Source organism: Anolis carolinensis, unplaced genomic scaffold (assembly GCF_035594765.1).
Source record: "Anolis carolinensis isolate JA03-04 unplaced genomic scaffold, rAnoCar3.1.pri scaffold_14, whole genome shotgun sequence".
Classification (NCBI taxonomy): domain Eukaryota; kingdom Metazoa; phylum Chordata; class Lepidosauria; order Squamata; family Dactyloidae; genus Anolis; species Anolis carolinensis.
The window spans coordinates 5,522,302-5,538,571 of NW_026943825.1; the positions used below are offsets into that span (position 1 = coordinate 5,522,302).

The 16,270-nt window shown below is 37.4% G+C and overlaps 1 protein-coding gene across 1 annotated transcript in view; it reads right to left on the reverse strand.

Moving 5' to 3' along the window:
• The window catches only part of sf3b2 (splicing factor 3b subunit 2), a 29,349-nt gene that overhangs the window by 2,278 nt on the left and 10,801 nt on the right, over positions 1-16,270 (reverse strand). Inside the window, exons 10-20 of the mRNA XM_062965344.1 lie at positions 14,198-14,332; positions 13,855-13,935; positions 11,397-11,624; positions 9,869-10,018; positions 9,688-9,777; positions 7,506-7,613; positions 5,440-5,547; positions 5,199-5,341; positions 4,996-5,097; positions 3,423-3,522; positions 3,147-3,332 (exon numbers count right to left, since the gene is read on the reverse strand). Of these exons, the coding sequence (XP_062821414.1) occupies positions 3,147-3,332; positions 3,423-3,522; positions 4,996-5,097; positions 5,199-5,341; positions 5,440-5,547; positions 7,506-7,613; positions 9,688-9,777; positions 9,869-10,018; positions 11,397-11,624; positions 13,855-13,935; positions 14,198-14,332 (1,431 nt within the window). The remainder of the gene's footprint in view (positions 1-3,146; positions 3,333-3,422; positions 3,523-4,995; positions 5,098-5,198; positions 5,342-5,439; positions 5,548-7,505; positions 7,614-9,687; positions 9,778-9,868; positions 10,019-11,396; positions 11,625-13,854; positions 13,936-14,197; positions 14,333-16,270) is intronic.

The window sequence follows — 16,270 nt, forward strand, 5'->3', positions numbered from 1 at the left end:
CTTGGTTGCCTAGCAACCAAGGGACAGCCAGGTTTCAGTTCGGGGACAGGCAGACTTAGGCCTCACTTAGGCTTCTTCCACAGATTATCTAATTTGCACTGGATTATATGGCAGTGTAGACTCAAGGCCCTTCCACACAGCTATATAACCCATTTACAATCTTATATTATCTGCTTTGCACTGGATTATCTTGACTCCGCACTACCATATAATCCACTTCAGTGTGCATTTTATACAGCTGTGAAGAAGGGGCCTCATATAATCCAGTTCTGAGCAGATAATATAAGATTATCAATATACAGTAGAGTCTCACTTATCCAACGTAAACAGGCCGGCAGGATAAGTGAATATGTTGGATAATAAGAAGGGATTCAGGAAAAGCCAATTAAACATCAAATTAGGTAATCATTATACAAATTAAGCACCAAAACATCATATTATACAACAAATTTGACAGAAAAAGTAGTTCCATGCGCAGTAATGCTATGTAGTAATTACAGTAGAGTCTCACTTATCCAACACTCGCTTATCCAACGTTCTGGATTATCCAACGCATTTTTGTAGTCAATGCTTTCAATATATCATGATATTTTGGTGCTAAATTCATAAATACAGTAATTACTATATAGCATTACTGTGTACTGAACTACTTTTTCTGACAAATTTGTTGTCTAACATGATGTTTTGGTGCTTAATTTGTAAAATCATAACTTAATTTGATGTTTAATAGGGTTATCTTTAATTCCTTTTCCTTAATCCCTCCTTATTATCCAACATATTCGCTTATCCAACGTTCTGCCGGCCCGTTTATGTTGGATAAGTGAGACTCTACTGTACTGTATTTACAAATTTACCACTAAAATATCACAATGAATTTAAAACACTGACTACAAAAACATTGATTATGAAAAGGCAGACTGCGTTGGATAATCCAGAACATTGTATAAGCGAATGTTGGATAAGTGAGATTCTTCTTTAATATGAAATAATTACTGGGATAGAATAATGCAGAACAATATAATCTCTAAAACCAGGACAGTAAATAAACAGGGGAATTCCACACAGGAAACAATCGGGGCCAGCTAACACCTCCCAACAAAATATTCCCATCATCAAAGTCTGGCAAATTCTCTGTTTTCTCAGGGCCACAGACAGTAGAAGCACATAAAATATCGCAAACAACACCACTCTGAAAACAAGGGAATTCCAGACAGGAAACAATCAGGGCCAGCTAACACCTCCCAACAAAAAATTCACTCAGGGAGGAAACAGCCAGGCTTTAAATCTGCAAGGCCATTACATCCTAATCATTTTTCCTAATTGCAGCATTCATACTTGCCTCCAACAAACAAAAAAAACCAATTAGAAATATTGTATATTCACAACCTTTAGGAAATAATATCCCCTGATGGCGCAGCGTGTTAAAGCGCTGAGCTGCTGAACTTCTGGACTGAAAGGCCACAGGTTTGAATTGGGGGAGCGGAGAGAGCCCCCACTGTTAGCCCCAGCTTCTGCCATCCCAGAAGTTCAAAAACATGGAAATGTGAGTGCATCAATAGGTACTGCTCTGGCGGGAAGGTAACGCCGCTCCATGCAGTCATCCCACATGACTTTGGAGGAGTCTACGGACAACGCCGGCTCTTCGGCTTAGAAATGGAGATGAGCACCAACCTCCAGAGTAAGACACGACTGGACTTAATGTCTGGGGAAAACCTTTACCCTTGACCTTAACTACCACCAATTCCTCAATACTTTATTTCCCAGACCACCAGACTTCGCCACAGCAACGCGTGGCCAGGCACAGCTAGTAATAATAATAATAATAAATGTTTGACACATTACAGAGTCCTAAACACTTGGGAAGTGTTTGACTTGTGATTTTGTGATATGAAATCCAGCATATATATCTCGTTTGCTGTGTCATATTCTGTCTTTGTGTCAATAATAATAATAATAATAATATACATCACACAGTAAGCACTTGGGAAGTGTTTGACTTGTGGTTTTGTGATATGAAATCCAGCATATATGTCTTGTTTGCTGTGTCATACTTTATCTTTGTGTCAATAATAATAATAATAATAATAATAATAATAATAATAATAATAGTAATATACATCACACAGTAAGCACTTGGGAAGTGTTTGACTTGTGATTTTGTGATATGAAATCCAGCATATATGTCTCGTTTGCTGTGTCATACTATATCTTTGTGTTAATAATAATAATAATAATAACAACAACAACAACTTCATTCTTATATCACGCCCCATCTCCCCAAAGGGACTCAGGGTGGCTTACATGGGGAACGAGCCCAGTAGTACAACAATAAAAACACCAACATAAAATACATTTCAAACATCTGGGCAATGTCTCCTGGGCAACGTCCTTGCAGACGGCCAATTCTCTCACACCAGAAGCGACTTGCAGTTTCTCAAGTCACTCCGGACACGAAAAAGCAATTATCATATACAGTGTTCCCTCACTTATCGCTGGGGTTAGTTTCCAGGACCACCCGCAATAAGTGAAAATCCGCGAAGTAGGGGCACTATATTTATTTTAATATTTATACATCATTTTAGTAGTTATACATTATTTTAAGTCTTTATCAACCAATCGTGTGTTGATAAATCACCTCCTCCTCCTCCCACTGCCATTTGGGCTCCTTTTTTTCTCCCTCCGGCTTCTCCTTCCTCCCTTCCTTAGGCTGTAAATTGTAATTTTTTATGATTTATAATAGTCTTTTAGAACTTATTGAAAAACTGTGAAACAGCAAATCCGCAAAAAGTGAACCGCGAAGTAGTGAGGGAACACTGTATAATCTATTGTATTATTACATATTTATTATGATATCATATATTATTATAATTATTACGATTTCTCCCTCTCAATTACAGCCGACAGCACCTTGCGTTCGTTGGCCATCTCCCATCCAAGTACTAACCAGACTGGCCCTGCTTATCTTCCAAGATGGGACCCAATGCCTGTATTTAAGGCCTTCCTATGTGTATCCATACCTGCCAAAGAACTCTCCTCGGCAGTATTTACAAAGCCCGAATTCCCCTCTGTTTTAATCACATCAGGCCACTTTTTGGATCAGGACGTCCCACCCCAAACCTGACCGGGTGTGTCATGGTCCTCTGTACCTTCTGCTTGGCGGCGTGCTCGGCCACCATGTCGCTGAAGTCCTCCTTCTCCACCTGGGCCTGCTGCTCCCGCACGTGCTCCTCGTACTTCTGTGTCATGGCCATGGGGTCCAGCTCCAGCTCCTCGGGGGCCAAAGCCACCTCCACGCCCTGGATCTCCGGCACCGGACCTTTGCGGCTCATCACCTAGGGAAGGAAAGGGCCGAGTAGGCAACCGTGGAAGGACTAAGGGGCTGCATCCCACCAGAAGAGGATCGAATTCCCCCCGTCTCTTACCGTCGCCATGTCGTAGATGTGTGTGGAACCCATCATGGCTCCCCCAACCGTGGCGGTCCGTTTTTCCGGCAGAACGGTGAAGAGCTGTGGCGTCTCGCTGCTGCAGGCGGGAGAAAGACATCCTCAGTGTTATTTTGGAGAGTCCGTTGGATCAGGAAGAGGTACTGGCAGCACCCACATTGACATACGAGAGATCTCCTGACTTTGTATTTAAAGCCCCCCTCTGTGGTCCCATACCCATAGAGCATATTATTATTATTATTATTTACTGTGCGTATAGCCACAGATTCTAAGACCATAGAAATAGAACACCTAATAATAATAATAATAATAATAATAATAATAATAATAATAATAATATAAAGTATGACCCCCATATCCACAGAGGATATTATTACTGACACAAATACATATTATTATTATTATTATTTACTATACGTATAGCCACAGATTCTAAGACCACAGAAGTAGAACATATAATAATAATAATAATAATAATAATAATAATAATATAAAGTATGACCCCCATATCCACATATTATTATTAAGATTGAACTTCAAAGACTCTGCCAGAAACCAGTGCAGGTGGTCCCGGTGGTGATCGGCACATTGGGTGCCGTGCCAAAAGATCTCAGCCAGCATTTGGAAACAATAGACATTGACAAAATCACGATCTGCCAACTGCAAAAGGCCACCCGACTGGGATCTGCACGCATCATCCGAAAATACATCACACAGTCCTAGACATTTGGGAAGTGTTCGACTTGTGATTTTGTGATATGAAATCCAGCATATCTATCTTGTTTGCTGTGTCATACAATAATAATAATAATAAAAAGTATGACTCCCATATCCACAGAGGATATTATTATTAATGACACAAATACATATTATTATTATTATTATTATTATTATTATTATTATTATTTACTGTATTTATAGCCACGGATTCTAAGACCACAGAAGTAGAACATATAATAATAATAATATAAAGTATGACCCCCATATCCACAGAGGATATTATTATTATTGACAGAAAGACATTACTATGATGATTATTATTTACTGTACATATAGCCCCAGATTCTGAGACCATAGAAGTATAATAATAATAATAATAATAATAATAATAATATAAAGTATGATCCCATATCCACAATAAACAGAACCATACAACAATTTAAAATAATACAAAAGGTAAATATAAATACACAACATACGATCCAAAGAATGAAAAATAAAACTAGTAATAAAACTAATAATAAAACATAATAATAATAATAATAATAATAATAATAATAATAATAAAAATAATAAATCACACAGTCCTAGACACTTGGGAAGTGTTCGACTTGTGATTTTGTGATACGAAATCCATTATATCTATCTTGTTTGCTGTGTCATACTATGTTGTTGTGTCAATAATAATAATAATCTCTTGCCATTTACCAAATTGTAGTTGAATATCCTGTTTCCAGTGTCAGAATTGGAAAGATACTGGGGATTCACGGAGTCTCAACATTTTGGCACCCGAACAGGGACCGCTAAAAAAGAGAAGGAGTGTCCCACTCACCCATCCATAGCCTCCTCGATCTTCTTCTTGCGCAGTTCGATCAGTTCCGGTGTCTCCATTCCGGCGGGAACCGAAGAGAAGCCGCCTGGAGTGATCAGGCCGCTGGGAAGGCAACGGAAGAGAGACGTCAAGATCAAGCCAAGGGCCAATGGGTTCTTCCCACAAATAAAGAGGCGGGGAAGCTCAACAGGTGCCCAACCGACCTGTCCGCCGGGGTGATGAACCCTGTCTCGTCCGGTTTGTCTTCATCGCTGTCTTCGTCCTCTTCCTCCTCAGAGGATTCCTCGTCCGAGGGCTCCAGCTCCCCCCAAGGGGTCCGGTCAATCTCCTCCTCCTCCGTTTTGGTCTAAATGGGAAGAGAAGGCACTCAAGACAGAGAAAACACCACTGCTGAGCAACACGGGGGCCCTAACTAGGCAGGACAGATGGAAATATAGCACATACCTGAAACTCAGCAGCGTTGGTCCCAAAGACATCGCCGTAGAGAGGCTTCCCAGTTTCATCGACTGGGGGTTTGCCCCATCCGCCTGCATGGTACCCGAATGAACATCCCTGGAGGAAAAGCAGAGGTGGGTAATGAATTCATCATCATCATCACCATTACTAATAGTGTATGACACAGCAAACAAGGTAGATATGCTGGATTTCGTTTCACAAAATCACAAGTCGTACACTTCCCAAGTGTCTAGGACTGTGTGATGTATTTTTGGATGATGCTTTATTATTATTATTATTATTATTATTATTATTATTATTATTATTATATTTTATGACACAGCAAACAAGATAGAAATGCTGGATTTCGTTTCACAAAATCACAAGTCGAACACTTCCCAAGTGTCTAGGACTGTGTGATGTATTTTTGGATGATGTGTTGTTGTTGTTGTTATTATTATTATTATTATTATCATTATTATTATTATATTTTATGACACAGCAAACAAGATAGATATGCTGGATTTCGTATCACAAAACCACAAGTCAAACACTTCCTAAGTGTTTAGGACTGTGTGATGTATATTATTATTATTATTATTATTATTATTATTATTTTATTATGACACAGCAAACAAGATAGATATGCTGGATTTCGTATCACAAAATCACAAGTCGAAAACTTGCCAAGTGTCTAGGACTGTGTGATGTATATTATTATTATTATTATTATTATTATTATTATTATTATTATTATTATTATTATTATTATATGACACAGCAAACAAGATAGATACGCTGGATTTCGTTCCACAAAATCACAAGGCAAACACTTCCCAAGCGTCTAGGACTGTGTGATGTATTTACGGATGATGCGTTATTAGTATTATTATTTTATGACACAGCAAAGAAGACAGATATGCTGGATTTCGTATCACAAAATCAGAAGTCGAACACTTCCCAAGTGTCTAGGACTGTGTGATGTATTTTCGGATGATGTGTTGTTCTCATTATTATTATTATTATTGGGCGCCTGCAGTCTTTCCCCCATTATTATTATTTTATTGTATGACACAGCAAACAAGATAGATATGCTGGATTTCATATCACAAAATCACAAGTCAAACACTTCCCAAGTGTCTAGGACTGTGTGATGTATTTTCGGATGATGCGTTTATTATTATTATTATATTAGGCGCCTGCAGCCTTTCCCCCATTATTATTATTATTATTATTATTATTATTTTATTGTATGACACATCAAACAAGATAGATATACTGGATTTCGTATCACAAAATCACAAGTTGAACACTTCCCAAGTGTCTAGGACTGTGTGATGTATTATTATTATTATTATTATTATTATTATATTTTATTTTATGACATAGCAAACAAGATAGATATGCTGGATTTTCGGATGATGCGCGCAGATCCCAGTAGGGTGGCCTTTTGCAGTTGGCAGATCGTAATTTTGTCAATGTCTATTGTTTCCAAATGCCGGCTGAGTTCTTTTGGCACAGCACCCAGTATGCCCATCACCACCGGGACCACCTGCACTGGTTTCTGCCAGAGTCTTTAAGTTCAGTCTTGAGGTCCTGAGAGCGGCTGAGTTTTTCCTGTTGTTTTTTGTCAATGCGACTGTCACCTGGGATGGCGACGTCAATGATCCAAACCTTGTTCTTTTCCACAACTGTGATGTCTGGTGTGTTGTGTTCCAGAACTTTGTCAGTCTGGATTCGGAAGTCCCACAGTATCTTTGTGTGCTCATTTTCCAATACTTTTGCAGGTTTGTGATCCCACCAGTTCTTTCCTGCTGGGAGGTGGGACTTGAGGCATAAGTTCCAATGGATCATTTGGGCCACATAGTTGTGCCTCTGTTTGTAGTCTGTCTGTGCGATTATTTTATTGTATGAGACAGCAAACAAGATAGATATGCTGGATTTCAATCTTGTTTGTTGTGTCATACAATAATTATTAATTATTATTATTATATTTATACACATAATACAAGTGAAAAATGTGTTAAGGCTGTGCAGATTGATTTGGAATAACGCAAAACACAGATGCAACTCACCTCTGGAATGGGAGAATTCAAGCCAGGAATCTTCAGGTTGGGATAGGAAGGAGGGGGCCCATAACGCTGCATGGCAATCAGCCAAGGCGGGGGAACTTTGTGTGCATTCTGGGAAAGGAAAGAGAGTCAGGATTAGCTCCAAATGCATTTCCATCCCTTGGAACCCAATTCCATTGCCCTCCATTCCCTTCAGGTTAGGCATCCTAACTATCAATGCTACCCCTTTTGCACTGTTCCATTCCCACACAGAATTATAGCACTATTATTATTATTATTATTATTATTATTATTATTGTTAGCAACATTTATATCCTGCCCTTCTCACCCCGAAGGGGACTCAGGGCGGCTTACAAGTTATATATACATACTATATATTATATATTGATAATAATATTATAATGTAATACAATATTATACTAATAATAATATAATCTAATAATATTAATTATATATTATATATTAAATGTAATATTACTAATAATATTACTATATAATAATATAGTACAATATAGTAATTTAATGCTTATATTGTGCTATGCCAATATTATATTGTATGTACATTTTATCAGTAAGCCGCTGAGTCCCCTCTGAGGTGAGAAGAGCGGGATATAAATGTAGTAAATAAATAAATAAATTATATTATTAGTATAGCATAATATAGGCATTATATATTACTATATTGTACTAAACCACTATATTGCAATAGTATTAGTAATATTACACGTAATATATACAATTATAATAGTGTATCATTATTATGTTGTATTACATTATACTATTATTATCAATATTATATGCATATACAATAAATTATATTATTAGTATAGCATAATATGAGTACTATATATTATTATATTGACATAGCAGACATGGTGGAACGATGTCTTCCCCTCTCCCTCTCCTTGACAGCCCATCATTACATCCTATGAGATAAATAATAATAATAATATAATAATAAATGTAGCATGCTATGCTTTTTATATATATATATATATACACACACACACACACACACACACACACACACATACACACACACACACACACACAGTAGAGTCTCACTTATCCAAGACTCGCTTATCCAAGGTTCTGGATTATCCAAGGCATTTTGGTAGTGAATGTTTTCAATATATCATGATATTTTGATGCTAAATTCGTAAATACAGTAATTACAACATAACATTACTGCGTATTGAACTACTTTTTCTGTCAAATTTGTTGTAAAACATGATGTTTTGGCGCTTAATTTGTAAAATCATAACCTAATTTGATATTTAATAGGCTTTTCCTTAATCCCTCCTTATTATCCAAGATATTCGCTTATCCAAGGTTCTGCCGGCCCATTTAGCTTGGATAAGTGAGACTCTACTGTATATATGTGTGTGTGTGTGTGTGTGTGTGTGTGTGTATATACACACACACACACACACACACATATACATATACACAATATAATATACAAAATATATAACGATATATTGTGTACATATAATATTGATAATAATATTATAATGTAATACAATATTATACTGCTAATAATACACTATAATAATATTAATTATATATTATATATTACATGTAATATTACTAATAATATTACAGTATAGTGATATAGTATAATATAGTAATTTAATGCTAATTTTGTGCTATGCTAATAATATATTGTATGTACATATAATTTGTAAGTCGCTCTGAGTACCCTTCGGGGTGAGAAGGACGGGATATAAATGTAATAAATAAATAAGTAAACAAACATAAACATAATAATAATGTCTTTAGTAGTAGCTAGTGATTGTTTTAGATTGTTAGTTGTTTTAAGGTGAATTTAAAATGTTTTATTTTTGTAAATGGGTATATGATTGGAGGGTTGTTGTATGGCTTTCGGGCTGTGTGGCCATGTTCCAGAAGTATTCTCTCCTGACGTTTCGCCCACATCTATGGCAGGCATCCTCAGATCCTTTTATATGATCCTTTTATTTTTAGAAATCTGCCTTTCTGTATGATTTTTAAACTAGTTATTTTAAAAAAACCCTTGAATTCTGTAGTGTGAGCAGGCTCAAGAATTTCGACGTTTCTCTCAGCCCTAAAGGCCCACCGTCTCTCTTTAAAAAAAACCCAGGAGATGCATTCAAATGTTCCTTAATGCCTTTCGAGTGTTACTATGGAAACCAACACCACTCACCGGTCCCACCGGCATGCCCAGGGCGATGCGCAACTCGTCTGAGAGGTCGCCGGGCTTCTTCTCCTTCAGCCGCGTTTCGAATTCCTTCCCCTGAAGGAAAGAGAGAGGAAGGAAAAGCAATCAGCAAAGTGGCAGCGAGGTGGCTTCCATCTCTGGGTCAGGCCAGAGGCATCCATGTTACCTCGTAGTACAAGTCCCCATGGATGGTCAGCTTGGGCTTCGTCTGCCATTTGAAGAAGGCGTCGTGCAGCTTCTGGTAGTCAATGTCGATTTTGCCCATCTTGGGGCGGACCTTCTCCCTCATCTTGGATTTCATCGTCTTCTGCTCCTCCTAGAAATGGGAAAGAGACAGCAGTCACTTCAAAGATGCCCTCATTATGCTATTATTATTATTATTATTATTATTATTATTATTATTATTATTATTATTATTATTATTATTATTTGAAATACAACAACATGAGTCCACAGCAGACACTCTGCTGGCTGTTGAATTGGATCACACGTCAGACACTATTCTTATTATTATTATTATTATTATTTGAGACACAACAAGATGCCCGGAATTGAAAACATGGTTGTTCCAGAGTGTGTTTGGATGAATAGGCCCAATAGAGCTGTCATCAGAATACTTCTTTCTGTTTTAAAAGCATATGGCACTTTATCACTGTTACTTATTTCCATGATACAACACTTTATGAAACCTGTCCCCACTGGTTTACTTTTAATTACTCTGATTTTATCTGCTTGGATTTTAATGTATTGTCCATTATTTTATTTTGTGTATTGTTGGAATGTTTTAAGTTTTTGTCAAATATGTTATGTTGTTGTTTCGGGCTTGTCCCTGTTGTGAGCCGCCCCGAATCCCTTCGGGGAGATGGGGCAAGATATAAAAATAAAGTTTATTATTATTATTATTATTATTATTATTATTATTATTATTATTATGAGTCCACAGCAGACACTCTGCTGGCTGTTGTACTGGATCACACGTTGGACACTTCCCTATTATTATAATTATTATTTATTCATTTCTATTGTATTTACCGTATATACTTGAGTGTAAGCCGACCCGAATATAAGCCGAGGCACCTAATTTTACCACAAAAAAACTGGGAAAACATTGACTCCAGTAAAAGCTGAGATACCAATAAAATTACATTAATTGAGGCATCAGTAGTTTAATAGAGTAAAATAATAAATGTAACAGAGAAAAATAATAAATATATACTTGCGTATAAGCCGACCTGAATATAAGCCCACCAAGACCCTCACCCAAGTATAAGCCGAGAAGGATTTTTTTCAGTCCTAAAAAAAGGGCTGAAAAACTAGGCTTATTCTCGAGTATATACAGTATTCATTTCATTGTATGAATTTTCTTATTTATTCATAAAATTCATACACATGGGTGGGATTCAAAGTGGCGTACAACATAGAAAATTCATACAAATACATCAGACAGCAATACATAAGCAATTAAAACATCATATCCCAATATAAACTCAGTCTATGGCAAACTTTGGCTGTTAGGAATTGTGGGAATTGAAGTCCAGAACACGTGGAGGGCTGAAGTTTGCCCATGCCTGATATAGACTATATTATTATTATTATTAACTGCTTCAAAAATGATTCTGGGATCAAAGCCAGGAGGGAGAAGTATGACTGAGAAGCTTATTTTAGTTTATTTTTGAGCGTAACGCCCACCTCACCTTTTCCTGCAGGGCCTCCCGCATCTCCTGGATCCCCGTCCGCTTGATGAACTCCGGGAGCTCGAAGGGCGGCTTCTCAATGCCCCGCTTGCCCTGCAGGTATTTGCGCTTGAAGCACCAGTGCCGAGGGACCGGGACCGAATTGCGAGTGGCCTTCAAGTGGACCAAGAGCTTGGGGTCTTGGGCGGTCACGTCGTGCATCTCCACCACGTCCGGACGGGCCACGAGCTGCAAGGAAAACACAGGGCTGGAAGCGGGTCTATTCTGCCTACAATGTGGAGGCTCCTCTTCTCAGTCCCAAAATGCCGAATCTCTGAGAATTCAGCTCTATTGTATATACATGTAATATTAATAATAAATAAATAAATAATAGGAGCCTCCGGTGGCCTAGGGGATAAAAGTCTTGTGACTTGAAGGTTGGATTGCTGACCTGAAGGCTGCCAGGTTCAAATCCCACCTGGGGAGAGTGCGGATGAGCTCCCTCTATCAGCTCCATGCGGGGACATGAGAGAAGCCTCCCACAAGGATAGTAAAACATTAAAAAAAAAATCCCCTGGGCAACGTCCTTGCAGACGGCCAATTCTCTCACTCCAGAAGCAACTCAGGTTGCTCCTGACATGGAAAAAAAATTAATAATAATATTATAATGTAGTACAATGTAATAATAATTATAATTCACTATTATAATTGTATATTTATATTACATGCAATATTACTAATAATATTGCAATATAGTCGTATAATATAATATATTGTAGGTATATATACTTGTAAACCGCCCTGAGTCCCCTTTGAGGTGAGAAGGGTGGGATATAAATGTCGCTAATAAATACATAAATAAACAAACAAACATTCACATCCACTTTGTATACAAAATTCAAGCTATCCAGCTCTTCCAAATCCAAGCTATCCAGCTCTTCCAAATCCAAGCTATCCAGCTCTACCAAATGCAAGATATCCAACTCTTCCACATACAAGATATCAAATTCTTCCAGATTCTAGCTATCTAACTCTTCCAAATGCAAGATATCCAACTCTTCCAAACCCAAGATATCCAACTCTTCCAACTACAAGATATCCAACTCTTCCAAATGCAAGATATCCAACTCTTCCAACTACAAGATATCAAACTCTTCCAAATTCCAGCTATCCAACTCTTCCAGATACAAGATATCAAACTCTTCCAAATGCAAGATATCCAACTCTTCCACATGCAAGATATCCAACTCTTCCACATACAAAATATTAAACTCTTCTAAATTCCAGCTATCCAACCTTCCAAATGCAAGATATCAAACTCACTAGCAAAGTTATTTTATACTCCAACTCCCAGAATCTTCAAGTCCAAAAGAACATAAGACATTGTAGTTCAAAAAGTAGCTTTTCTGTCATCCGCTTTCAGCCCCAAATTGTAAACCCCACCAACAATGGAAGCCTCATGACCAACTGAACATACTGCAGGGTTTTCTGAGAATTGACCTTGATTTTGGGAGTTGTAGTTCACCTTTACCCAGAAAGCACTGAATCCAACCGACGATGGATCTGAACCAAACTTGGCACACAGACCCAACATGGCCAACTGTGCATATAGGCGGGGTTTGGGGTGACTGGACCACAATTTTGGGAATTGCAGTTAATAATAATAACTTTATTTTTATACCCCGCCTCCATCTCTCCGAAGGGGCTTGGGGTGGCTAACATGGGGCCAAACCCAGGCAATTACAACAAAACAAAACAAAATATATACAAGACGCACAACAACATCAAGTAAAAATGCTTATACAATAATATAGTAAAACAATAAAATAGTAACAATAAATACAAAAGAGTGTAAAAATAGTACAAGAATTAAACAAGGGCAAGCTGGACTAAAGTGCGAGCAGTGAAAATTTTATAACCTGTTGGTGAGGTCAATAGATAAACAATAAGATTATTCTCAACTGAGGGATGAGAGAAAGTTCACCCACATCCTTATGCATTTTCTAATGGGAGCATTCATAAAAAACAACAGGACTGACTGACTTTTTTTCTAAGAAACAGAGCTACAAATTACCAAACTGATATTACTTAACACCCCGAAACAAACAATGTCTTTTTCAAATAACACGGACACCGCTGGGTCCCCAAGCTAGTATTAAATAAAACCAAGACCAGAAATTGCAATGAAATCCATTAATTAAAAGTCTATTTCCTATACATCTTCAGAAGAGATCAATGGCCCGGGCTGTGGCGCAGGCGGGAGAGCAAGCCAGCTGCAATTAACTGCAATGAATCACTCTGACCAGGAGGTCATGAGTTCGAGGCCCACTCGGAGCCTATGTTTGTTTGTCTTTGTTCTATGTTAAAAAGGCATTGAATGTTTGCCTATATGTGTAATGTGATCCGCCCTGAGTCCCCTTCGGGGTGAGAAGGGCGGAATATAAACCCTGTAAATAAATAAATAATAAATAAATGGTACCTGTTTGAGCTCAGCCACAGTAAAGCGGTTCATTCGCCTCAGTTTCTTCTTGGAGAGTTTGGGGACTTCTGGTTTCTTCTCCTGAAAAGATGCCAGAAAGTGCATTCCTGCTTATATTGTTCTGGGAGATCGGCACAATAATAATAATAATAATAATAATAATAATAATAATAATAATAATAATAATACATCACACAGTCCTAGACACTTGGGAAGTGTTCGACTTGTGATTTTGTGATACGAAATCCAGCATATCTATCTTGTTTGCTGTGTCATAATAAAACAATAATAATAATATGCCCATTTCCGAAGCGATGCTCCCTGCATCCCTGCAAACCCTCACCTGTTCGTCATCCGAGCTGTCGTCGCTGTCCTTCCGTTCTTCCTCAAAGCCTTTCTTCTTAGGAGCAGCTGAACTGGCCACTTTGTCTGCCTTTTCCGGTTCCTTCTCCTTGTCCTTTTTGACATCGTCGGTCAGCTGCAGAGAAGGAGGTCAAAAGCTCCCATCATTGGTTGTCTATTCCTTTTAAGAGTCAGCACATCACCCTCTTTTTAAAAACCCTATAGTTATGAAGCGGCAACTAAAATAATTTTTTGGTTGGGGGTCACTACAACATGAGGAATGGTATTAAGGGGTTGCGGCATTAGGAAGGTTGAGAATCACTGACCTAGAAGAACCCTCCACCTTGTGCAACTGTGGAGTGAACAAACCACTCAGCATCTGTATGCTTGTCCACAATGCCCTGCCTCATGCACAGAAGAAGAACTGTTTAAAGCTAAGGGCAATGCGGTCACTGTTGCCCGTTTTTGATCTAAAATTATTTAGCTGCTTGTGCGCCCTTCATTTTATTAGTTTTATACTTATTTATTTATTTGCAACATTTCTCTCTCACCCTTCTCACCCCGAAGGGGACTCAGGGTGGCTTACAAGTTATATGTAGATATAATGTATTATATTATTAGCATAGCACGATAAAAAAGGTAAAGGTTTTCTCCTGACGTTAAGTCCAGTTGTGTCCGATTCTGGGGGTTGGTGCTCATCTCCATTTCTAAGCCAAAGAGCCGGCGTTGTCCGTAGATACCTCCAAGGTCATGTGGCCACTGGCATGATTGCATGGAGCGCCGTTACCTTCCCGCCAGAGCGGTACCTATTGATCTACTCACATTTGTATGTTTTCGAACTGCTAGGTTGGCAGGAGCTGGGGCTAACAGCGGGCGCTCATTCCGCTCCCGGGATTTGAACCTGGGACCTTTCGGTCTGCAAGTTCAGCAGCTCAGCGCTTTAACACACTGCGCCACCACCAGGGGCCTGATATAAGCATTATATATTACTATATTGTACTATACCACTATATTGCAATATTATTAGTAATATTACATGTAATATCTAATATATAATTATAATAGCGTATTATTGTATTACATTATAAAAGTACAGTAGAGTCTCACTTATCCAACACTCGCTTATCCAACGTTCTGGATTATCCAACACATTTTTGTAGTCAATGCTTTCAATATATCGTGATATTTTGGTGCTAAATTCATAAATCCAGTAATTTCTACATAGAATTACTGTGTATTGAACTACTTTTTCTTCCAAATTTGTTGTCTAACATGATGTTTTGGTCCTTAATTTGTGAAATCATAACTTAATTTGATGTTTAATAGGCTTATCCTTAATCCCTCCTTATTATCCAACATATTCGCTTATCCAACATTCTGCCGGCCCGTTTATGTTGGATAAGTGAGACTCTACTGTATTATCAATATTATATGTATATGTATATACAATATATTATATTATTAGCATAGCACACTATAAGCATTATTTATTACTATATTGTACTATACCACTATACTGCAATATTATTAGTAATATTACATGTAATATCTAATATACAATTATAATAGTGCATTATTATTATATTGTATTACATTACAAAATTATTATCAATATTATATGTATATACAATAATATATTATTTGCATAGCACAATATAAACATTATTTACAGTAGAGTCTTACTTATCCAAGACTCGCTTATCCAAGGCATTTTTGTAGTCAATGTTTTCAATATATTGTGATATTTTGGTGCTAAATTCGTAAATACAGTAATTACTACGTAGCATGACTGCATATTGAACTACTTTTTCTGTCAAATTTCTTGTATAACATGATGTTTGGGTGCTTAATTTGTCAAATCATAACCTAATTTGATGTTTAATAGGCTTCTCCATAATCTCTCCTTATTATCCAACATATTTGCTTATCTAATGTTCTGCCGGCCCGTTTATGTTGGATAAGTGAGAGTAAAATAATAAATGCAATAATAATAATAATATCAGAGTGAAATAATAAATGTATTATTATTAATAATAATAATAGAAAAAATAAATGTAATAGTAGCAACAATAAT